Source organism: Nyctereutes procyonoides, unplaced genomic scaffold (genome assembly GCF_905146905.1).
Source record: "Nyctereutes procyonoides isolate TBG_1078 unplaced genomic scaffold, NYPRO_anot_genome, whole genome shotgun sequence".
Classification (NCBI taxonomy): Eukaryota; Metazoa; Chordata; class Mammalia; order Carnivora; family Canidae; genus Nyctereutes; species Nyctereutes procyonoides.
In genome coordinates this window covers 7853764-7880292 of record NW_026575130.1, presented here as the reverse complement: position 1 = coordinate 7880292, position 26529 = coordinate 7853764, and the positions used below count along the sequence as shown (strand labels likewise).

The window sequence follows — 26529 nt, the reverse complement described above, 5'->3', positions numbered from 1 at the left end:
TGGGACACCTGGGTGGCTCAGTGGTTGACTGTCTGCCTTCGGCTCAGGGCATGATCCCAGGTCTGGAGATCAAGTCCCACATTGATCTCTCTGTGAGAAGTCTGCTTCTCCTTCTGTCTATGTCTCTGCCTCTCTCTGTGTGTCTCTCATGAATAAATAAATAAAATCTTAAAAAATATAAAGTGAATAATCTACCCAATTTATCCATGATCATGACCATTATCATCATTCTTATTATTCAAAAAACATCATAAAACAGGTGTCTACTAACTGCTACCTGCAGGCCAAATCTGGCCCACTGCCCATTTTTGTAAGGTCCCCAAACAAAATCACTTTTTACAATTTTGAATGGTTTAAAATCAAAAGAATATTTCATGACAATGAGAGTTACATGAAATTCAAATATCAGAGTGCATAAATAATGTTTTATTAGACCGCCATGGTCATTCATTTACATGTTACCTATGGATACTTTTGTGCTACAGAGGCAGAGTTCAGTAGATGCTACAGGTAATACATAACCCGCAAAACTTAAAATCTCTACAATATAGCCTTTTATAGAAAAAGTTTGCTGAGCCCTGTCTTAGAGCCAAACTCACCTGTTCTATCTTTGGATATTGCCTCTATCACTCATGTGTGATGGGGTCATCTAGTGTCTGAAATGAGAAAATAGCACTATAAATGAAAGTAGGGGATGTAGCAATAGTGCTAAATTAACACCACTAAGTAAAGATCATAGAATTATGGATCTCTCCTTATACTGGATCACAAATGTTATGGACTATTGACAGCTGAACACCTGACTGCCCTTAAATATCTTATATTTCTAGTCCTGAAAAAATTGAACTTTTCCTCTCCTGTCCACAATTCCATTAGACTATTAAAAAGAACAAGTTATATCATTAATAAGGAAAATATTTTTGTGCTTTATAAATAATTTGTACAATGTTTTTATAGGTTACAGAATGTTTTACATGTGGTATATAATTTTATTTTATTATAGGTACATTTGCCATATTATACGTTAGAATGATGTTGTGGAAGTATGAGAAAAGCAAATGTTGACTTCTAAAATGCTTGTTATCTTTCACATACAGATTTACTTGGAAAGATACAAATTTAAGAATGCAAAAACTGAAGATTTTTGGGGAGCACTTGAAGAGGTAATGAGTATATCCTGAAGTATTTCTTTGTCTGATTAACAAATGATTTGTCATTTCTTTATCTGACTGTTCTACCCTTTTATTCCCCTAATTTATTAATTACTGTTAATGTTTTTTAAATATCAGGCAAGTAATCTTCCAGTGAAAGAAGTAATGGATACATGGACCAAACAGATGGGTTATCCTGTACTTAATGTGAAAGATAGGAAGAATATCACACAGAAACGCTTTCTATTGGACTCAAGAGCTAATCTTTCTGAGCCATATTCACCTCTTGGGTAAGTATCTATAATGCATTTCAAGAGAAAGGCAGAAATTTGTTGGAAATACTGGCCATTTGCTTGGATCTTGCTCTTCAGTACATGACTGATGGGTGAAAATATAAAAACACAGTATCTTTAGGGAAACAAAAGCATTCAAAGATAGCTCCATGGTCTCCAGGTTCAAAATGGTGGACTGACCACATGCATCCAAGTCCTGTTCTTCCCAGAAATCACTGAATAAAAGAATAAAAGTGCTAAAAGGAATAAACTCATAAAGGAAAGAAAACAAAGAGGAGGGCTATATGCATCCTAGAATTCTAGGAGAAAAGCCAGAGGAGAAATATTGGTAGAAAACAAGGAAACTTAGAACGATGCAGCCAATAAAAAAGGGACTTGCTGTAGAGGTGGAAACATCTTCCCTATCCCTAGGCAAGCTCTGGGCTTACTGTCAGCATGAAGAATGGAGTGCAGGAATGAGAAGTGAGGCTGAAAATTGGGCAATTAATTTGAAGTCCGGACTCAGGACAATTGTGCCAGTCAGCCACGCCTCCATTCCATTTTCCCTTCATCTGCTGCCATCCTTTCCTCTGTTCAGAGCTCTCAGAATCTGCCAGAAGTCTGGCAATGACCCAAGGCAAAAATCCAAGCATCTCCCTCCCCTCCTCCCACCAAATAAATTGACTGAAACGGTAGAGGAGAGCTAAGGATTTCCATTTGGTTAGGATGCCCAGAGTAAAGCTTTCCTCCTTATGGCATTTGCGGGATGGACGGGCTAGAGGTGCCAGTCAGACTTCCTGGTCAGAGGAAAAGCCCGTTTCAAAAACATACCTCCCTCTCAACAGCAGAGGGATTACATACAAGATACCAAAAATAATATAGTCCTTTTTTCTGAAATATGGGTGGACCATTAAGATCACCAGACATATAAAAAAGTCTAAAAGCATAGAAGATAAAATCCCACTTGAACAAACAAAAAGGCTGTCTCTATAAGAAACATAGTTGAGGAAATAGAAAATAAATTTATGAAATACATTCAGAGATCAAAGAAGCTTTTAACACCCGTTAACTAAAAGCAGAATGTCTTTGAAAAGACAAACTTAGAATATAGCATTGCTCCGGAAGATTAAATTTTTGGTTGTCAAAGAATTATTAGACCAAGTAGAAATAAATTTGGGGGATTATCTCAAGTTATGAGGCAAACACACAGAGATGACAAATATGGAAGGGAAGACAAATACGGAACATCCAGCACCCAACTAATAGATGTCTCTCAAAAAAGAAAACAGAAACTTGAGGGGTAAGTTATATCAAAGAAATAATAAAGGACACAAGGATTCTGATTTAAAAGCCCCACTGAGTACACAGTACCAAAAAGGAAAAAAGATATATACCTAGCTATATCCTCATGAATGAAACAGTCATCTAAAAATGGTTGAAGCAAAAAAATATTTTCAACCTCCAGTTTTCTACCTGAACTGAACCAAATGCAAAAGAACAGAGACATTTTCAGATATGCAGCCTAGAAAATGCTTTCCACATGTGCTTCTTAGAAAGTTACTAGGGGCGGGGCGCCTGGGTGGCTCAGTGGTTGAGCGGCTGCCTTTGGCTCAGGGCGTGATCCCGGGGTCCTGGGAGCAAGTCCTGGGATCAAGTCTTGCATTGGGCTCCCCGCAGGGAGCCTGCTTCTCCTTCTGCCTATGTCTCTACCTCCCTCTGTGTCTCTCATGAATAAATAAATAAAATCTTAAAGAAAAAAAAAAGAAAGTTACTAGAGAGAAAAAATATGAATAATAATAATAATAAAAAGATGTGGATCTTGGAAACAGTGCATCCAACAAGGAAAGCCATCAAAGGAAAGGCTGGCCATTCGGGACCCAGGGGGCTCATGATCCCATGCCTAAGGGCAGGAAAACTGCCTCGGCTAGGTGATGGCCAGGAAAAAGCAAGTATGATTTAGAGAATGGAGAAACCTGAGGAGCTGATGAAGGCACATCAGTTAGGTCAACTCTAAAGAGGAAAATTAGACAAAATCAAGGCTGTATGTAAAAATTGTGATCCAAAAATATAAACAGGTGGTATAATTTTATGCCATTGATAAACACAAGAAAAAGGAATGCATTTGACCCTTATGTTAGAGTGTTAGGGTAAATTTTTATTTAAGTGACTCAGGGGGGCCATGAAATCAGCCTATAGAGAAGGAAATGTAACTCCAACACACTTCTTGGCCAACAACATGTATACAACAGTATGATTTCATAAATGTTACTTATTGACTTTTAACTTTTATAACCAAGGATAAATAATAGCATAAAAATTTTGTTACAGTAGCAGAGAAGGTTGTAACTATAAATGGTCTTAACATTGTAACAGGAAAATAAAAAAGCTGGCAAAAGAAAGGAGGTGGGAGAGGGAGGAGAGCTAGAAGAGCGCTGGGCTACTAATTCAGTGGTGTGCTGGTGCTGACCCTAATCCCAGCTCAGTGCCATCATGCTGGTAGCTTGAAATTGATTATATTGTGAGTTAATGGAAACCAGCAAATACTGTATTCTGTTCCACCACCCCCAAGAGCCAGTTATTTACCAGCACTCCCTAGGATATCCTACAGTTTCTCCTCACTGTAAAATAGGGATAAAATCTCCTATTTTACAGTTAGGAGAGAGTAGCAATACTAAAATTTATGAAACAGGAAATGGCAGCATGAGTATAGATTGAAAAGAACAATATAACCTATAGAAATCCAATAATAATTTTACTTTCTTAAATTTTGACTGTTAATGGGGAAATGGAAGAGAAAGTAGTATAAATAAACTCAGTCACCCTCTCTCATTTATGAGCTAACAAATACTATCAGAAAAAAAAAAGGAACTATTTAGAGCTATAGATTTAGCCATCAGAAGAATTAAACCCAGAAGCATTTTTTAAAAGGAGATGCTTCCAAAAGAGGGGCGGGAAGGGTGGAAAAGGAGACTGGCTTTTCAATGGCAGTCCTTCTGGTTTTTGATGAAGAGGTGTCTTTGTATAAATTGCACAAATAAAAATCTCCTGAATATTTAAACAGCAATTATAAATTTGATCAATAAAATTCTGTCACTAGTATCTCTTATAAGAAACTTCTGGACATCACTATTTAAAATTTTATTAAACCCCATTTATAATTTTAGCTTTACAAACAGCTAAAGACATAGATTTATAAATTGAATTTAAAAAAACTTCCTATATGTTTTTATGAATTTAACAAATTAAAATTCATAGAGCATATCAGATTTCTTGGGCATTTTCAGCATACTGAGAATCAAACCTTTAACTTTACAAACTCATACTTTTCTAGGCAATTTAAACATGACTACTGGGTTATGATATCCTTAGAATTTCAGTTAAAATTATAAATATGTCACTTCTCTCTAATGTGCCAGATTTTTTAAAACATTTGAAATACTGTAAAAGCTGATGAAATGTCATACTTATCACACTTGTATGAATACAACTTATACAAAAAAATCTTTATTTTTATTTTTCTGTTTTTTTTATTATTATTATTATTTTTACAAACCCTTGTGTCGAGGGCTTTCAATAGATCATAGCGAGGGAGCTGCTCTGCTACATACAAAACCCCAACCCAGAAGCAGGTCCTCTACAAATGGTTTAGCACCAGGCTCCCCACGAACATGTGTTGAGTGATGGGAAAAATTCTTAATATTATATCCATTTCTGTATGACTAGTTATTTTTGTATACATTTCTGGGGTGCCAATGGCTGCCAAGAGAAGAGAAAGAAATCAGGATCTCAGGACCTCTGGTATAGGGCTGGCCACATACCACTTTGGGGGATATCGTCTCAGTCCCGATTACCCAGATGTGTCCCCTCCTAGACAGGATCCTGGGTAAATGCAAACAACCATAGTGTGTACAGAACTGGTTGTCTAGATTTCCTTTCATTTTCACCCTTGCCAATTTTTTCCCAGTTTCATTGAAAAATAATTGACAAATGTCATATATAAGTTTAAAGCATACAACATGATGTTGTGATTTATGTCTATCGTGAAATGGCCACCACAATAGATTCAACTAACACCCATCACCCATGCCCATTTGTATTGTCTCTTCTTTCAACTTCTGAATAGTTGGTTTGGTAGAGAGACATTTGTGTCCACTGCCACTTGATCTCTAATCTCTACTCTAATGATCTCTAATCTCCACTGCCCAATTTTCACTGAAAAGGTCCTTTGACCTCTTTATCTCCTTTTTGATAGTCTCAATGATCTTATTTTATAGTTACTTATGTATACATCATTACAAGATCAATTATTCGTTAGCAATTAAGGTAACATGAGGAAGGAGAATTATAGGGTGTGACAAAGGTGTCCCAGAATAGCTATAACATGGATCTTTTATAGTTATTGTTTTATGTTTTGGCAAATTAAGATTGGCCAAATTTAATACTGCTATTTAATAGATATTAAAACTTTAAATTTCACTGGGGAGTTTCACAGTAATTACTCTCTCCTGTCATATGTGCCCATTGGTACACTGAGTCTGGATTAACAGGTGAGTCAGCAGGTGTGCTTGAGTAGGGAGGGCCACGGAAGATTTTCCTAAGGAAGTGATATTTAACCTGAGTAGATTGATATGGGGGGATGTTCAAAACAGAAACTACAACATATATGAAGGCCCCAGTGTTTAAAAAGTAGCATTACTCATGTCATATGGAACACTTATTGAGCATTTACTAAGTAGCTGGTGCTACTTTTAGCACTTTAGAGCATTTTTTATAACAGGTAGGAAAACAGAAATAACTGAAGATGATTAAATAACTTATTCAAGGTTACACAGAGTATATGTGATGGAACTTTGATTTGAACACAGGCAGTCTGGCTCAGAGAAACTGAACAGCAGAGAGAGGCACCAGGCACAGTGGTGAGAGAGGAGGCAGGTGCCAGGCATGAACACCATGTTAAAGATTTTGAACAACAGTATAAAATTTGAGGACTTCAAGGAGAGAGAATTGGCGGGTCACCTTTACATTTTTCAAAGTTTCCCTCTGGCTACATTATAAGAATGTAGAATAAGTCAGAACAGAGGGCAGTGTGGAAGCAGGAGGACCAGTTAGTATGATAATTGCAGTGAGTGACTCATGTGAGAGATGATGCAGAGAATGGGGTCTGCCCTAGGAGAGTGGTCATGGGCCAGAGGGGGTGGCAGATGTTGACAAGATTGGGTTGAGCTAAAATTTCTCATTAAATAAATGAGATGCAGGGAATTGGACTGGATGAATACTGCCTTTGGATATTAAAATTAAAAATATTTCTCTCTGGAGAAACAAACTTCCACTAGAAAAGCTTCATAGTAATTGTTGCCTCCTATAATATGTATCCCCTGATTTGTTAAGTCAAAGACATACCCAGCACTGTTTTTAAACAGTGGGATTGCATTTTTTAAATTACTTTTTAGTTATGCATTCCACTCCACACAAATAAAAAAATTATTACTCAGCAAATGACATATATTATCAGGTTTTCACTTTTTAAGTTATACCAAATCTTTAAATTGAATTCATCAAGATTTAGAACATGGAACTATATTAACATTTATACGTTTCTCTAGTATTTTCTTTAGTTTTTACCTTCAGATACAGTTTTTATTTTATTTAGATTCATAGATACATGACTTTTAGTGATCACTTATTAAGTCAATCTACTTGTTCCATTTTTGTAAAAAAAAAAAAAGTTATATGTACACAGGAAAATAAACCCAGAAAACATATGCTATCCTGTTGAGAACATTTGTTAAAAATCTATAGTAGCACCTGAACAAGTAAGAGAGAAAGTGACATAATATCAAAAGTGACCCCTCATTATTTTTTACCTGATTGAGAAGCTAGATCATAATATGTGCCCTCATGCCCCCAGAAAGGAATCAGTCTTTTCTCCAATGTTAGTGTTCACCTACTGTCTGTCCAGATATATTCCTGTCTGGTGGAAAATGTGGTTGATTAAACTGTACTATAAACTCTATGGCCCCCTCCCTTTTCTCATTGTTTAAATATTTCAAGATTAGGGAATTCTTACCAGAAACTTTTTACAACGCAAATGACCCACACATGTGTAAGTTATTGTTTTAACACTATGGCCTCAACTTTCTCTTAGAAACAAACTAGTTTTATGTCTCCATCAGGGGAAATTCTCTATCAGGGACATGTCTTTGGCAGTCCACCTCAATGTAAACAGGGGAAAAGGGGAGTAAGTGTATTATTTTGGGGCAATCAAAGTGAATTTCTTTAGTGAAAATTAGGTTGGTCGTGTTTAATACTACCAGAATTTGTTATAGCGTTAGATACAAAAAAGTGAATCATATCTTTAAAAATGAAATTTGATCCTCCTGGATTTTGGGTAGCATACAGAAGACTTTCTCATTCCATTTATGTAATTTCCATTTCTTGACACTTTGTACTCAAATCTATTATTTTACTCAGGTTATATTTGATCCTGTAAAGGATTTTAAAACTGTAAAATTCTATAGCCTCAACCCTCTATCCTTTTAGTCTTATGATCCCCTCAGACTTAAAAGCAGTATTTTTTACGTAACTTCATAGTGTATCATATGTCCATGTTTAGGCACAGTGTGGTCCCAGAGACCACATTTTATAGGGGATAGTCAAAATATGAAATCTTGATTGTGCACACAGGGCATCCAGATACTTGCATGCTTCATCCTTTCAGTCAGGTTGGCATTGGGGAAATATAGTAAAGGAAAGAAATGTTAGTTTATGTGGCAACACCAAAGCAGAAGAGTAGTAAAAGAGTGAAATACGTAGATAAGGATGTGACCTTTAAAAACGCTTGTTTGTGGAATCCCTGAGTGGCTCAGTGGGTTTAGCACCTGCCTTCGGCCCGGGGCATGATCCTGGAGTCCCAGGATCGGGTCCCATGTCAGGCTCCCTGCATGGAGCCTGCTTCTCTCTCTGCCTCTCTCGCTCTCTCTCTGTGTCTCTCATGAATAAATAAATAAATAAAATCTTAAAATAAATAAATAAAATAAAAATGCTTGTTTGTCTATCTCTTGAGAAACTGCAAAGGATCACTCTTTGGTTGGCTTCCCTAAAAGCAGATCCTGAGTTGATGATTCAGGTGGAAGCTACTCACCTGGAAATGTTTCTAAGAAAGGCTGAAAGGGTAGTGGGAAGTGGGATGTCAAGCAGCAAAGTGCAATTATCAAGCAGGTGCTATAGAGGGTAACTACGCAGCAGGGAAACTCTGGAGATAGTGCTTTAGTATGGTCCTGACAGATGGGGCAAGGAAGGTTCTCATACCCATCCATCATTGGCTAAGGGCTGTGTCTAAGAATGTGAATTCCAATGAACTTTTGGCTTTCCTTCCTCGGGCAGCTAGAGGGCAGTCCTCTGACAGAGACACCCAGGTGCTTGGCTATTGGCAAGGAGAGCATGCACATTGGGATCTGGGGTGTACAAAAATGACAAAGAGATTCAAGGGGATAAAGGTGGAGCACTGACAATGCTTGCAACATGACCTAAGAAAAAATTTATGTATTGGTCCTGTGGAGCTTATAGCCAAAAACATTCCACAGCAACAAAATCCTCAAAGAACACTACTAATAACTCAATCCTATAAAATATTTCAACAGTTATGAAACAAAGGATTACTTCTTCCACGTAGATGGCAAAATGTATTCTCCCCATGGGGTGCCTGGGTGGCTTAGTCAGTTGAGCCTCCAATTCTTGATTTTGGCTCAGATCCTGATCTCAGGGTCCTGGGATTAAGCCAGGTAGCAGGCTCCCTGCTCAGTGGGGAGTCTGCTTGTCTCCCTCTCCCTCTGCCCCCTCTCCCCTGTCACACACACTGTCTTTCTGAAATAAATAAATAAATAAATAAATAAATAAATAAATAAATAAAATTGTTAAAAATGTATTCTCCCTGAATTACACAAATTTTATTATATCTTGAAGGAGAAATATCATTCTCCATTCTCTGGCCGTGACTTACATGATCACAGATGAAGAAAAACAAGGCGAACTTTGAGTCAGAACCCAAATCCAAACACAGATTTGTCTTCTTTCTAGGTCTCTTGAATTTTCTGATTGATAATACATGATATGAGAACAATCAAAAAAAAAAGTTAAGACCTCTTTTGTGAGATTTCAAGACTAAAATATTAAGTATATATCATACCTAAGTATGAAGCTAACCTCCATCCCCTGCTCCACAAGAAAGTACTGAGAACACTAAAAACCTCCCAAACATGCCTGTCTGATGATATTTCCTTTGCAGTACACCTGATTCACATGATGCAAAATAGGAGATATTGAAAGAACATGAGACTCTTTAAGGGATGGATGGTAGTCGTATAATTTAAATTTCAACATAATCTCTAAAATGTGTTATTTCCTGCATGGTGTTTTAAGATTGTCTTCTGAATTTGAAAAATTTTGTGTTCCTTGACAGAAACTAAGCATATTAGAATATGTGCAAGTATGTGTGTAAAAGCTCAATGTTATCATATAATGTATTATATTTACACAGTATCTTTATTTCAAACCCTCAGAGCATTTTATTGAAATAATCTTCATGCTTAGCTAATTTGTTGATACAAAGTTCCAAATTTTAGAGATTTATAGAAATTTAAAGCAGTTATATGCCTATCTTCATCACTAAAGAGTGTTATGTTAATGGCATTAATCATATCCTATTCATTGGATGATGATTTATGAGGAAAACATGCTTGTCTATTGGCTTTTTAATTTTTTTTTAATTTGGGGAATGTTTTTATTTTTTAGTAATAAAAGTTACATTTTTCTTTTTAAAAAACTTTAGTTACACATGGAATATTCCAGTTAAATGGACTGAAGATAATGTATCAAGTATTACATTCTACAACAGGTCAGAAACAGGAGGTAAATATCATCAATTGATTTGTTTCTTCTTTCGAATTAATGTGCCCCATTAAACTAATGTAAGTGTAAAGAAACCACAATAAATTTGGAATTTATGATGTAAATTTCAGCTAAAAGAGACCTCTTAAGTAACTTACCAATGAATTCAAGCCCTTATCTACAATAATGAGAAATTTCCTACCGAGGAGATATTCTTTTTAAGATTTACGATGACTGAAACAATAACAAATACCCATATCCAAGTAAGGGTCACACACCAACCATTGTATGATCAATGTGTAAGTTTTCTTTCTTTCCCCTTTGCTCATTTCTTCCCTCCTTACCTTCCTTCCTTCTTCCTTTACTCTTTTCCCTTTATACCAGAGAAGTAAGTCATAAAATTTCTTAAAAGGTTATGTGACAAGCGTGGTTTCTTAAAATGCTATCATTAAATTGGATTTACCATTTTTCCAATTCAGTATGACTTTAGAATCTTTAATAACTCAAAATTATCTTTTCTAAGTTGCATATTGTCACCAGTAGCTCAAGGCACTACCTATATCTATTTCCTTCCTTCCATTCTCCCATCTATCCATCCATCTCCCTAAATGAATTACTTGGCATGTGCCTGTGTTAAAATTCAGATGTGACTACTCTGCTCACTTAAATCAACTAGAAATATATTTGTGTATTCTATCTCTCTTGGTTTATCTCTTCCTTTGTTGAAAAAATTTAGTTATATAAAAACAAGGAGGCCTTATTATCACACAGGTTCTCTCCTCCAAATTGTTGAAAAAAAATAACAGAGCCAGTTTTAACAACCATCCCAGAGATTCCTGATTTTTATACTTTTACCATTGTACTAGTTTTATGTTTCCAAATTGTTTCTTTCCTAAGACAAATGATACTCTTCTTCACCTCCTCCCATGCAGAGTTGGTTTCGGAAAAGCATTTGGCATGGGCTTTCACCTGTAGCCTCTTAGAAATAAAAGTAAAGTAAATCATTTATCCTTTATTTACATATGCCTATTTGCTCCTGCAAAATATTATAAAATATCAATGAGGTCTGAGTTCCCCTAGCAAGAAAATTTTTACCCCATTTCAAGGAGGTTGATTTTTTAAACAGCTTTATTGAGATAAAATTCACATATTATACAGTTCCTCCTATTTAAAGTAGATAATCCAGTGGCTTTTTTAATTATATTTGCAGATATGTGTTATCATCATCAAAGTCAACTTTAGAGCATTTTAATCACCTCAAAAATGACATTCTGTACCCTTTAGCTGCCCATCCCTCTCCCCTCACAGACCCCCAGCCCTAAGCAACTGCTAATCTACCTCTGGTCTGCATAGTTTTGCCTATTTGGAACATTTCATATAAATAGAATGATATGTGCAGTATTTCATGACTGCCTTCTTTCACTTAGAATAATGTTTTCAAGGTTCATCCATGTTGTAAGCATATATCAATACTTCATTCTTTTTTATTGACAAAGTATATTCATATCATATCATTATACCACTTCCCATTTATTTATCAGTTAATGGGCATTTGCATTATTTCTACTTTTTGGCTGTTAATACTGCTATAGACATTTGTGTACAAATTTTTCTGCAAATCCAGGTTTTTTTTTCATCGTTGGATTTTTTTTTTACTTTTATTATAAATTCTTTTGTGTGTGTGTGTGTATTTATTTTTACTATAAACTCTACCAGCTTTGCTACTGTTGAGACAAGAATGCTTTCTGTTGCTTTATTGCAAAACTTTCTCTTGACCATTTATACTAACAATTACTTTGATTGTTATGGTCAACATTTCTCCCAAATTCTTCTAGAGTTCCCAGATCAATGCCATTTCATCTAACTCTTTTACATATGATTATGTTGTTTTGAATACTGAGCTCTATCTTTCAAGATCTGCCTTCTGACCATTCTCTTACTCATAAGAATGCTTGCCAATGGAAAATGGAGAAGACCAAAAAAAAAAAAAAAGACTTTTTAAAATATGCAATACCACTGGGGTGTTTCGGTGGCTCAGTCAGTTAAGTGTCCAATTTATGAGTTTGGCTCAGGTGATGATCTCAGGATTGTGAGATTGAGCTCCAAGTCAAGCTCCACGACCAGCTTGGAGCCTGCTTAAGATTCTCTCTCTCTCTTGCTCTCCCTCTGCCTCTGTCTCACCACCTCCCTAAAAAATGTCAAATACCACTGATAAAAGGCATAGTAAGCTACCATTCCATTGGAAAGTTTTCAGTGAATTTGGTTTAAAATTAGAATATGTACAAGTATATGTGTTGCACACACATTGGTTACTATTGGTTAACTGAGGGTTAGAGGAATTTTGGCAGTTGCTTGATTTGCTGCTAACAAATTTCAGAGCATGAATAATTTGTCTTTGCTAACAGCATTTTCATGGAATGAAGTTTCTAAAAAAGTGAATTTTCCAGATATCTAAAGCTTACTCAAGTGTTTTGTAAAATAAAGTTGAAGAGTTAACAATAAACTTTTTTCTTATATGGATTATATACTTATTAGAATATTTGAATAATAAATTTATTCCATGTTAATCAATAAATCAATTAATTCGTTCTTCAAGGAAGTTTTTACTGAGAACTAACCGTGTGCCAGACACAGAGGTAGGCATGGAAATAATGCTGAGGGGAAAAAACTCTTCGCCTCTTGGCACTTACTGTCTAGGGAGGGTGCACACAAGTCAGCAGGCAAAGATGTGTCATGAGTGGCTGATGTGGTAATAGCCAATGGGACTCACTGAAGAAATACCAGCCCAGATTTGGGAGTTGGGGAGAAGTTACTAAAGAAAAGAACTTCTAGGCTGAGAGCTAGGGGGATAGAATTGACCAAGTGTAGATACGAACTATGCTCTGGGCAGAGAATGCTAGTAGGAAAGTTAGGGCAGAAGGCTCTGCCAGCAACTGTAACCCTCTTTTTACATTGAACACAACTATAACTATTGACTTAGCGGTCTTTCTCCTCCCCATACAATATTTCTTGAAGAAATGGAGCTTACTTATTTTACTTGTGGTTGTTCTATATCCTTATCAGCTACCCAGTAATTGTTTATTGAATGAATGAGTACAAGAATGAATGAAGAGGCTCTAATGTTCACAGAGCTTTGATGACAAACCTGCCTTTATCTGAAATTTCAGAATCATGACTGCTTACTTAGCTAGAAGCAAACTAGAAATCTCTTCCTACTTCAAAGTGTCTGCTCCATTTTTAGGCTATGCAATAAGTTCCTGTTTCCTGTTTGGGGACATCTTCAGCTCTCAGCTTAGAGCCCGGATGACAAACATGTCCCAAGTGCACTGGATGGGCAGTCAGCTCAGGTTACCAGCCCTACCTCCCTCCTCTTGGCTTCTTTGATGATTCATCAGTTAGAAATTTCCCAGGCAATGTTGGGACTTCCCCCAAGTCTTTTATTTACATTTGTGTTGTACATGATATTTTAAACATTAGAAAAATGAAACATGTAATTTATAACAAAAGAATAGGACCTCTATCACAGACACTTCTCAGGCTGTTCCAACCTGCCCTGTGTAATCTCTCTTCTCATTGTTTATAGTATGTTTTATCTATCAGTTTAATCAATCCTTCCTTATAACTAGTATTACTACTTTATATTTTAAATATCATCATTGTAATTTAATCTCCATATGCTTTGTATTTCCTTTTTTAAGTAAATGATAAAGTCCTTGGAGATGCAACCCCTACATCACACTCCTTGATGGCTGGTCAGGAATACCCTATTCTCAACAAGGTTCTCTGCACATTTTAAGACTTACTAAGAGTTTAGTGAGTCCTTGCTTAATGGATGCTTGTTTGCTCTCAGACTGCTGTGATTTTAGAGGATGTCTGTATATACTTTAGTCATGCCTCTATCTTTAGGACCAGCTACTATTTTGCCAGTGTACCTACATTTAGTAGTATACATTTAGTAGTTAGTTACTACTACATTTAGTAGTATATCACCTTTTTGCTTTTTATCTTCTGCTTTCTAATATTTAGAAGACTTGAAGATTATCACATGATGTCAGAAAATTAATCTTACTGAAACATAATATTTTAAAATAGGTATTTCTAAGTGCATAGGGTCCAAAAGAGGGTCTAGGCAATAGGAAATTGTATAGACTTTGTGATGACCATTTTCATAATTCTTGTAGATTTGAGGATACATTCTGAATCGTTTAGATAACCAAACCCTGATTACATATAAATAGAATATTACTAGAAGTTGATAGTAGTTATATTTAAATATTTCATGTCAAAATAATTATGGGCATATATTTTTAAACTTAATAACAATGAGAAAGAGAGACTTTCTTCATTCTTTCAAGCTGAGCTTCATGGAATGTTTGAATTTTGATTGGATCATTATGAATTCAGTTTTGCAGATTCAAGAGCTCAGTTTCATCAATTCAGCCCTGGTCAACCAAGTCTTGGTAGATTTATTCACACAAAGCAAACACATAAGAATGCTAATTTGTTAATTTATACAAATAAAAATACACTGGCCAAGGTGAACCAGAATACTCTTGTCAGCTAATTAGGTATCTCTTTCCAGGAAGAAAGTTTACTTAATAAGAGTAAAGAGAGAGTTAAGGTAGATCAATTATTTTAGAGATTTCATCAAGCTGTGATAGCCTCATATATTGCATTAACCAGGGGAGTCTAATTATTGCATTTAGAGGCTATTTTGATGCAATGAAAGTTTCTTATTCATGCATCAGTCCAATGGAGATATTCCTGAAATGTTATTTCTCCTAGGTGGCCCACTCTCAAATAATAACTTAGAAATCCTCTTGTCCTTCCTCTTATGGCTCCACTGCCCCTTGGACCTCTGATTCCTCTGCTGGATCTTTGCATCTGACCAGGAGACAGAGGAAGATAATGGAGGGACCAGGTCTAGAAGTGCATTTATTACTTCTCCCCACAGTTTGTGTCCAGTTGTCAATCCCATTTTGCTACCTAACTGCAAGAGAGACTAATAAATAAAGTTAGGAGAAAAAAGAAGAGTGTGGTAAATAACTAACATATCTCTGTCACATATACTGTTCTCAATAAGAGGAAATCTGTTGAAAGATCTGGAGTCCATGTACCAGCTCAACTGTGCACCTACTTCCCTGGGTAGACTGACACACCCTGAGAGATCTTCATTATCCAACTCTTCTTTGTAATTATTTCTTCCCATTATCCAACTTTTCTTTGTAGTCACCAAAACATCACCAGTGATCATTCTTCATCATAGTAGCCAGGTTGCATTTTTTACAGATTCCTGCTAATTATATTATACTTTTCTTTTTAGGGAGATTCTCTAGGCCACTTGCTGAGATTTAAGAGGGACTCTATAATTATTACTAATAACATAATCACTAATACTTTCTTAAATAAATGATTTGTTAAAATATTACCACAAATGTATACCCTATCCATTTTACAATAGATGATGTTAATTTTAGCTTCAGAGATTAAAATTTTCCTCCTTGACCCTAAATTCTGATAGCGCATCCTAGTAGAAAATTTTAAGTATAAATAGTGTGTCATTAGTCAAAAAGTACTACTCTTGTATCTTTCAGCTGTCTTACTAATATGTGATGCCTAAAATGTAATATCAACTGTCATTTTATACCAAAAAATAATTTGCTTAAAGGATCAATGCAAGAAAGCATTTACATCACTAAAGAAAAATGTTTCTTTCTTTGTAATTATCAAGCTATCACAAACTATCTAGTTGTCTAAACTTTGTTATAATTATTTATATAAAATAGTATACAGGCATACCTCAGAGACATTGCAGTTGCGTTCTAGACTACCACAACAGAATGAATATTGCAATAAAGCATGTCAAATGAATTTTTTGCCTTCCTAGTGCATAACATAAAAGTTATATTTACATTATACTGTAATCTGCTAAATGTGCAATAGCATTATATCTAAAGAACAATGGACATACTTAATTCAAAAATGCTTTATTGCTAAAAATGCTAACCATCACCTGAGCTTTTAGTGAGTCATAATCACTGAGCACGGATCACCATAACAAATATAATAATAATAATAATGAAAAAGTTTGAAATGTAAGAATTACCAAATTGTGACACAGAGACACAAAGTGAGGAAATGCTGTTGGAAAAAATAATGCTAATGGACTTGCTCCATACGGGGTTGCCACAGACCTTCAATCTGTAAAAAAAATGCAGTATCTACAAAGTGCAATAAGCAAAGTATAATAGAGTGAGGTATGCATGGATTAAAGAACTGTTATGAGAACTCTATGACAGAAATCTATCTGGGTGGACCTTAAATAGCCCCTGAATGAAATTTTGAAAAGGTAATTATCCATCTTCACCATCTAGACAAATAAAAGAAAAAAAGAAATTTTCTAGAAAGAACTCCTACCCCCCAAAAAATTCACTCAACCCTTTTATGCATAAAAATAGCAAGAAACAGAACAAGATGACCTATTAATTGAATGATAGGGTGTTATGTGGCCATTAGATTCACACACAGGTATCCCCCACTTTCTGAATGTTCATGTTCTACCATTCATTTTTACAAAAGACCTACCTTAGTATGGTAATGGCTTTTTCCATAAAAATGAAGATGCTCTTTGGATTTCTTTCCATTAGCAAAAGCAGGTACTAATGTAGGTCTTTTGTGAAAACACAGTGGAATTATTACAGACTTTTAGAAAATGAGAGTCCTCTCTTTATGCCATTTCAGGTTATGAAAGGTTTCACAGGAATGCTCCACTTTCAGATGGGGGGGTGCTCTGTATAGAAGACAAAGTTGCAAGATATTTACAATGTACTTTCAAATGAAAAGGATTATGAATCTTAAAAACAGTGAAGTCCCATTATGTGTATTGTTTGCACATCTATGCACATATATGGAGGGAACACATGCAGAAGACAAAAACATTATGTTAACTAGTGGTGGATAATTTTTATATTCATTAAACATTTTTTGTATTTTCCAAATACATATTTGGAACTGTAAGGAACACACAGGACCATGACAATCAGAAAAACAGTTAAAAGTAAGTGGAGAAACAAGAGGAAACATACGCCCCGACTGCCATGTGATGCCAGGAATGGGCACCAGTATTTTAGTCCTATCTTACTTCACTATGTAACTAAACAATCCAACAGTATTTTGCTGTTGACAACTGTTTTGAAAGTAGCATGAACTTGGAAAGTCCGTAACTACTGACTTCCTGGATCTCAGCTTCCTCATCTATAAAGTGAGAAAAATCACAGTAACTCTAGACAGGCTTAACTAGGTATATATAAAGCACACTGAAATACTGCAGTATTTAGATGGATTGCCAGGAACTTCTCAATGTTATTTATATTCGCCTTGCTATTTATAGAACTGCGGCATATCCCCTTTCATAATAATGAGGATAGCTACCATCTGTTGAACAAATAACTGTGTGACCAACACTTTACCGATGTTATCTTATTTAATCTTCACAACAGCCCTATGAGGGATTTTTATCCCGATTTCCCTTATGGTGAATGGGGACACAGAGAGGTCAAGTGATTTGGCCAAGATCACACAGCTTGTTAGTCACAGAGCAAGGGTTTTATCCTAGATCTGTCAGACTCAAAAGTTCATGGTCTTTTTCCTAAAACATATGGCTCTGCGCTTAGCAAGAGGCTCTCCTCCAGATACAAACATTCGAAGTGTATGGTTGCCAAAAGATTAGCTTCCTTTCAACAACTTGTCCATGGGAAAATGACAAAGAAAGATAAATACTACATGAGTGAGGTAAAAGTTTATAATTTGTCAAGTACCTACTCTGAACATTCCTAAAAAAAATGTATTGTCTTGTTGAAGAGCTTACTCATATTATGAAAAACTACTGTGTCCTGGATATCTTCCAAACCATGTGAACACTTTCAAAATTTAAATCTTCTTTCCTCCCAAACTAACTCACCTTCCTCTATTCTGTAATGGCAACATCATTATTCATCCCATCATGAAAGCCATTTCCCCTCCTCTGACCGTCCACATCTAGTAAGAAAACTGACTGCTGATTTGACCTGAGATGTGTCATGAAAACATGACCTTCTTTCTTTTTCATTACCTCCACATTAGAGTAGGGTCTCATTCCCTCTTGCCATAGATTATTATAAGAGACTCTAAAACCTCTTTCCAATATCTCTCTCATACCACCATCAAAATTGTCTTTCTAGACAGCAGATCTGAACATGCTATTGCCCTGCTTAAAAATCCTCTCTATCTAACCATGTATCAGAAGATGGATTCCTTTACATGGCACGTGGCTCTTGCACTCCGAAGCCCTGGACTTTCTTTACAGCCTCATCTTCCATCTTCCAGTATCACATCCTATGTTGCACTACATTAAACTATTTGAAATTTCTAAACAATACAAAGCATTCCCACAGCTCCCGGGAGAGGCTGGCTGAGCTGGCGCAGCAAGCCAACCCCGAGGAGATTGAGCTGGGCAAGGATGAGGTTGAGGACGAGATGGACCTGGAGCCCAATGAGGTGCGGCTGGAGCAGCAGAGTGTGCCGGCGCTGTGTTTGGGAGCCTGAAAGAGGACTGACGTGACCCCTGATAGCCCTTGTGCCCCCCCCCCCCAGCATCCTCCAATATAGCCTGTATTTGTAAAAAAAAAAAAAAAAAAGGAAGGATTTTATTATCACCCTCCTGCACCACCACCATCACTCTTGCAGTGATGCTGCTGCTCACTTATTATTTAAATTGTATATTGTCCTTGCAGACAAAAGACTGTATGAATTAAAAATATAAAAGCAATGCCAACAAATGAATACTGGTCATGTCAGAGCACAGCTATTATTTTAAGTGAATATTTTTTTACCTCAAACATAAGTCTCTGTTTCTTTAATTGAATTTCTAAAAAAATCTATATACTAGAGCCCTATGTAAATACTGGATGCTACTTTAGAAAGAGAGATTTAATTTGGCAAATCCATTGATGAAAAGCATTGATGTAATCAATTGAAATAAGGAAACAGAAGACTTTACAAAGATAAATAAAATTAGAAGAGCAAATATGACATGAATTACAAAATCAAGAATGTTGTATTTGCATTTCAGTTCTATTGCAAACCTTCTTGACATTTTAAAAGCATTACTGATTCTTAAATCATTATTTTGATAGGCAATAGCCATTTCCATCCATTTAAATGTTGATTTTAAAAAATGAAGTATTCTTTTAAATGTTTACATTTTTATCCTCTCCCTAGGCTGCCCAATGAATATTCTTTGTGTAATTAATCCATCATGATTAAAAATATATGGACTACCCCCAACAGCATGGACCTTTCTGTCTTTTGGCACTGTTTTCTTTTATTGGAGGATTGACAAGCACAGCATTATTTCACTCATTTGGCAAGCTTCTACCAGTAAAAAGTATAAGTCACAAACCATAGGACACTTATTTACATTGGTTATTCTTTTTCAGCTCACGCACTACAGTGACATTCTAAACTTAGGAAACTAAATAAGAATTAGGCTTTGGGGCTTTGGATCCAATCAAACTTGACTCCTTGAGCTGATATTTCTTTTCTTTTCTTTTCTTCTGACCCTCTGGGCCTAATTTCTCTGTGTTTACAGCATATGCAAACATGTTTCTCATTAGTGTTATTTACTACCACAGGAATCACTTTGAATTCTTCTAATCCTGCTGGAAATTTTTTTCTCAAAATAAACCCAGATCATATTGGGTTTTATCGTGTAAATTATGAAATACCAACTTGGGAATGGATAGCTACCAATCTTTTCTTAAACCACAAGGTAAGAGTAAAAATTGGTTGTGGTTGTGAATTGTTTTACTTTTGCTCTAAGAACAGCATCTTGATGATATTAATTTTTTTCAACATGCTTTGCTTTAGCAATTGTGCTACTTACCTCTTTTTCTTTTTGTTTTCAGAGCTTTTCTTCTGCTGACCGTGCAAGTCTTATAGATGATGCTTTTGCCTTGGCAAGGTGAGTTTTGGAAGGAGAGTGGACTATTTAAAGAACAGTGGATTTTGTCATGAATCTCTTTTTTTGATGAATTGCAGCCAAGTTTAAGTATTAGTGGTAGTTTAAAATGTCCAAAGTCACTATTTATAACATTATTGTTTTCCTTAACTCTTTTTAAATACTCATATAAGCCTTATAGCTGAAATACTCATGTTCACTCTTAACAGACAGAAAAACTCACCTACCCTACTGACTTTGAGTAAGGTTCATTTATATCAGAGCCTTTGAGCTAATTTGAGTGACATTTGCAAATGCTCAAAAGTGCACCTTCATAATTTGATTTAATAAAATGATAATGTGTTTCATTAACTTACTTCTATGAGCCTAATCCCACTGTATGAGTTTATGGCTAGAGTTGTCAACTCTTGTTCAGGTCATGAGGGTAAGAAGAATGAGACTGGGTGCTCTAGGATTGATCAGAATTAAGGTACCACTTACGAAATTCGACTTTTTTTGTTTTCATGGCCTGAAGGTAACCTACACTTAGAAAAAAAAATCAGCATAGATTGGGAAAATGCAGGAGTAGTAACTACAGTATCTTTGGGATTTTTTGTTTTGTTTTGTTTTCAAGTAGTCTGACACCACTATTTCAACAGGTGTTTGTTGAATTTCTGGGATTACTGTAGGAGCCAGGGACACAACCAACTGGTTTTGCTGGCTTTGTAGTGGCTTCATCCTAGATACAAGCAGTGTACTGGGAAGGAGATGCTACTTTCTCAAAAAGTCTTCACTAGCCCCTTTGTCTGGGTTAGGTGTCCCTTTCATGGGCCCCGTCACCACAATATTATACTATCATTTCTTATTAACTGTCCATCTCACTTACCAAATTGTAAGTTACGTGAGGGGAGGCACCCAGATCATGTTCCTGTTTATTTTATTCGTGGCTCTTAACTGTGACTGGCCCATGGCAGAAGCTCATTAAATATGACCCCAACACATGTCTGAAGGATAGTATACCATCACCAAAGGCATGGGAGAACTATTTTACACAGACTTCCTAGATGATACACTGGAAGTCAGAAAACCTTCTTGACATCTTTTAAGGAGGAAATGGATAGGGTTATAAAACAGGTTCTGGGACAATTAAAATCTTGATTCTGTATTACCTTGAGTAAATTTTTTTTAAAGATTTTATTTATTTATTAGAGACACAGAGAGAGAGAGAGGCAGAGACATAGGAAGAGGGAGAAGCAGGCTCCATGCAGGGAGCCCGATGGGGGAATCGATCCCGGGTCTCCAGGATCACACCCTGAGCATGAAGGCAGACACTTAACTGTTGAGCCACCCACGCGTCCTACCTTGAGTAAATTTCTTAACTTCTCACTGACTTCATTTCCTTATGAGTAAAATGGAGATGATCTTATAAGACTCATTTGAGAAATAAATGAAATAATGCTCATAAAGCACCCCAAACAATGTCTGGCCCATAGCAAGTGCTTAATAAAGTGTATCACTTGACTGTACCAGACACTGCATAGGCCTTGGAAATTAAATGGTAAAGGAAGATAATCAGTATATGAAAACACAATAGAACTATTAAGAATTCTTTTGGGGGGAAACTCTCCTAGGAATGCATCATGACCTTTTCCAAAGCTTGGCATCTTGGCTGTTAGAGATTACACAGAACTGCAATATCTTTATGGTTAAATTCCCATCATAATACAATGCAGACAGTTCTTTTTTGCTTTAAGAAGTAAAAGCTTCTTGAACAGGTCACTCTGGGGAACTGTGTATAAAGCAATTAATTCACACAATTCAAAGACTTTCTTGCATTTGCCCAGTTCCTTGGCCACAGCCCAGTAAAATTTTGGAGAGATACGGAAAGGAAGAAAGTAAAAGAAATTTGAAAACCAAAAAATACGTACAATCACACAGCAACTGATCTGGAAAATAGCTGAGCAATCACCTGAGCTATAACCTGAGCTATTTAGTTATCATCCAATTTCCTTCTGTAATGCATGAGGAAAACAGGACTCAGGGAAGTAGAGTCCATCAATATTGGCTATAGCCAGGTGTGGTTCACTCTGAAACTTTAGAGAGAAAAAAAGGAGAAACATGTAGCTAAACAGGTTAGTACCTGTGATAAGAATTTATACAGTTCTACTTGGGTGTTTAAAAGGAAATGTTAACTATCATGTTTCATAAGCAGGGGTAAAAGAGCACATCTAAATATAAATGTATTCTTGATTCTCCTATCCCCAAAATAGAGGAGCTAGTACTGTTACTGTCCTGGATGAATATCCAGATGGGCACATTTGTTCAAGACAAGGAATAAAAATTCTCCCAGCTACTTCAAGTCCCCCCCCCCCCCGTCTTTGAATTTGAGTCAAGTCCAGTAAAACCACCAAAGTTACCAACTTCATTAAAGTTCTTCCCTGCCCCCAACTCAGGCTGGTTTCAGGCCAGCCACCTACAGTGGGAACAAGGTGACTAATGTCTTCTCCATTTTGCTGCATGGAACTTCTACTTCTCCTTACTCACTAGACTGCCTCTGATTCCTCCAGAACTAAGGTGAGGAGAGCAGGGAGGGAGAGCAGGTGAAGGGAAGAAAGATCCTCATAACGCTATCTACGTTTGGTCCTCTGTGAACTTCGTAGATGTTTAATACTAGCTCATTTTCTTGTGTGCTGTGTTCATGGGGTATTTGCCATCTGCACCCATTTTTACTGCTAAGAGTCTTTCTCTTGTAGTTCCCTGAGATGGGTAAGTGAAAACCTCTGAACCATATCTGGTCCAAAGGAAGTATGAATATATTTTTTCCCCCAACAAAGTCTGGAAGAATGGGCCACTTCATACAGTCTTAACTCCTTCACTCTGAGATTAGAGCAGTAGTCAACCGTAGTCTCTTATCCATTAGATTTCTCAGAGTATCAAACACTAGGCCACTGTGCCCTCAAACTTTAGGATACGCAGGTACAACTCTTCAAGTGGTTTCATTGAAGCCCCTTTTCCTAGGCTTCATGTGAGAGGAAAAGCCTCCTGCATCCTCCTCTTCTCTGTGGGAGGAGAATATTCACAATACCCGGACAGTGCTCCCCCAAAGCCCTCTTTTAAAATGTCTCATTCTGCCCCTAGCCTCTCCAATGCTTTTAATAGCTGGTGATAGGTTATCAGCTAAGGGTCACAAAAAGGGTCACCACGTTAGTTCCAACTTGGTGGGCCTGTATCTTATTTTGGGGTTTAGGCCAAAGGGCCTGGTTTGGGGGTTAGGCAAGGGGTCTTGCCAGAACAGAGGCAGAAAGAATCCTTTTTTGTCCACCTGTTACATTAGGGTTTTCTTTTTCAATAGCTTATTGTGCTATGTAACCACTGTTTGCTAAAGCCAGGAAAGGGATGAGGAATAACATAAGGGAAAGCAGAGAGCACTGCCTAACAAGCCTGTGAGTGGAAGCAGGAGTCTCTAGGTGAGGAAACAATGGCAAAGGATGGTTTAAAAGGCCATCTAAGCTAATCATCCAAACAGAATTTTAGCCATGCATGCTTCACACAGCAGTGGCTCTCATGATATCCAAGGTGAGGAGCAAGTTACCAAATAAAGACCACCAAATGAGCATAAGCCACACCAAGTTATAGACCTCTAGGGTCACTGGGTCATACCATTTTACAGGTGTTTGCAGAGGTAACCAGAGCACAATGCAGGATTGGATAAGCAACTTCACCCTCCTACTCCCTGCCCCCCCATACACACACACTTTCATGCTGCCTTTTAAACATAGGAGAAATAGGGTAATCAGGAAGATACCAAAAAGGACCTAATTGTTTGCAAAGAGACTGTGTTAAGCCAAAAATCTGAATTTAATTGGCAAGTAAACACTGAGAGAGCAGACACAATGGGGATTTGTTGAAATTCTCCACATCACCAAAGGCTTTGCTGGGGGACATGAGCACATGGGATTAGTTGCATCTACCTAGGCACCTTTCTGAACCATTTCTAATGTCTCAGTGAAGAGAGATGTTGGACAAAACACTGCTTAACTCAGCTTCTCTGAGGACTATACTGTATTTCCAGGTCATATCTAATGAAGCAAAAACAAACCTTTTTGTTTGTTTGTTTTTTTAATAAATTTATTTTTTATTGGTGTTCAATTTGCCAACATATAGAATAACACCCAGTGCTCATCCCATCAAGTGCCCCCCTCAGTGCCTGTCACCCAGTCACCTCCACCCCCCGCCCACCTCCCCTTCCAACACTCCTAGCTCGTTTCCCAGAAACGAACCTTTTTTTATAGGATTCCCCGAACTTCCTGGGTACCTCAGCCCAAAATAGGAGGGCAAGATTTCTCTCATCGGACCCATTTGTCCTCTTTTCCATCAAATTTGGTGGGAACTTTTAAGTTATAGCCTCCATCTTCTCCAGGTGATAGGATAGTTATATAGTTTAAGTCCATCAGGCTGGGCTTTTTCTAGATGATGGAAGATTTTTAAAAAATTTGTGGGAGGCCATTTGCTTCAACGTGGATGGAACTGGAGGGTATTATGCTGAGTGAAGTAAGTCAATCGGAGAAGGACAGTGTATGTTCTCATTCATTTGGGGAATATAAATAATAGTGAAAGGGAATATAAGGGAAGGGAGAAGAAATGGGTGGGAAATATCAGAAAGGGAGACAGAACATAAAGACTCCTAACTCTGGGAAACGAACTAGGGATGGTGGAAGGGGAGGAGGGCGGGGGGTGGGGGTGAATGGGTGACGGGCACGGAGGGGGACACTTGACGGGATGAGCACTGGGTGTTATTCTGTATGTAGGTAAATTGAACACCATTAAAAATAAATTTATTATAAAAAAAAAATTTGTGGGAGGGCAGACCTGGTGGCTTAGTGGTTTAGCGCCACCTTCAGCCCAGGGCCTGATCCTGGAGACTCAGGATCAAGTCTCACATCAGGCTCCCTGCATGGAGCCTGCTTCTCCCTCTGCTTGTGTCTCTGCCTCTCTCTCTCTCTCTCTCTCTCTCTCTCTCTGTGTGTGTGTGTGTGTGTCTCTCGTGAATAAATAAATAAAATCTTAAAAAAAATTTGTGAGACACCCGGGTGGCTCAGTCAGTTAAGCATCTGACTTTGCCTCAGGTCATGATCATGGGGTCCCGGGATTGAGGCCTCTGTCTGGTTCCCTAGTCAGTAGGGAGTTTGCTTCTCCCTCTCCTTCTGTCCCTCTCCCCTGCCTGTGCTCTTTCTCTCAAATAAATAAATAAAATCTTTAAAAAAATTAAATAAAATGCTTAACCATATCTGGCTTTCAGAACTACTATGTGCCTATGGATTTTACAAATGGAGTTTGAGACTCAAAGTTGCATAAGAATGCTACCTTAGGTTGAGATCCCTAGAAGCAGAGTATGAAACGCAGGTTCATGTACATTTAGTTTATTAAGAGAGTACTCTAATGAGATAAGGAGTATGAAAACTAGGTTAGGGCAGGGATTAAAAGCTCAGCCCTGATATGGTCTCAGATGGAGTCTAGCTTTGCCAGATTCTACTATGAAGCTATAAATTGTGCTGTAGAGTGGGTCCAACTTGAGGGAAGCAGGCTGGCTTGTCACATTCCTGAATCAGAGAATTAATGGCAAGGGGTGGAGATTACCTAACCTCTTAGGCAAGATGGATATATTTGGCCAAGCGCTATTCTTTGAAGAAGGTGGCAGCTGTGAGCCAACAGAGCACTGTAAGGGGATCTGAGAAGGGCATATAGATGCCTTTGTTCTCAGAACCAGGTCTTCTCATGTGGTCCTACCAGTATCAACTCTGGCTAGAAGCCTGTGAGAAATGCAGATTCTTATGCTCCACTCCAAACCTGCTAAATCAGAAACTCTGGGGCGAAGAGTATGTGATTTAATGAACTTTCCAGGTGTTGCTGATAGATGCTCAAATTTGAGAATCATAGTTCTAAATGATACTGCTCTTCATCAGGAGTATCAAATACACTTGTATTTGAAGCTACAGAGTAACATAATTTGTGGGAAATGAAAATTCCATCAGCTAAATTCTCAAAATGTTATGCCTATAATAACCAGCAAAAATTCACTCCCAGTCCAATGTTCTGACCATATGACTCAAGACTTAAAACAAGTGATACCAAAATGGACTTATTGCATAGTTATCAAGCATGTTGGAAAAATAAGGCAATAGGATAAGATATCGATTTTCAACATTTGAATACATAGTATTTCCTCAGAACCTCTAACCTTTGG

At 37.1% G+C, this 26529-nt stretch overlaps 1 protein-coding gene across 1 annotated transcript in view; it reads left to right on the top strand.

Moving 5' to 3' along the window:
• The window catches only part of ENPEP (glutamyl aminopeptidase), an 85580-nt gene that overhangs the window by 42155 nt on the left and 16896 nt on the right, over window positions 1-26529 (top strand). The window contains exons 9-13 of the mRNA XM_055342471.1: window positions 1098-1163; window positions 1290-1441; window positions 10251-10330; window positions 19981-20117; window positions 20254-20309. Coding sequence (XP_055198446.1) covers window positions 1098-1163; window positions 1290-1441; window positions 10251-10330; window positions 19981-20117; window positions 20254-20309 — 491 coding nt within the window. The remainder of the gene's footprint in view (window positions 1-1097; window positions 1164-1289; window positions 1442-10250; window positions 10331-19980; window positions 20118-20253; window positions 20310-26529) is intronic.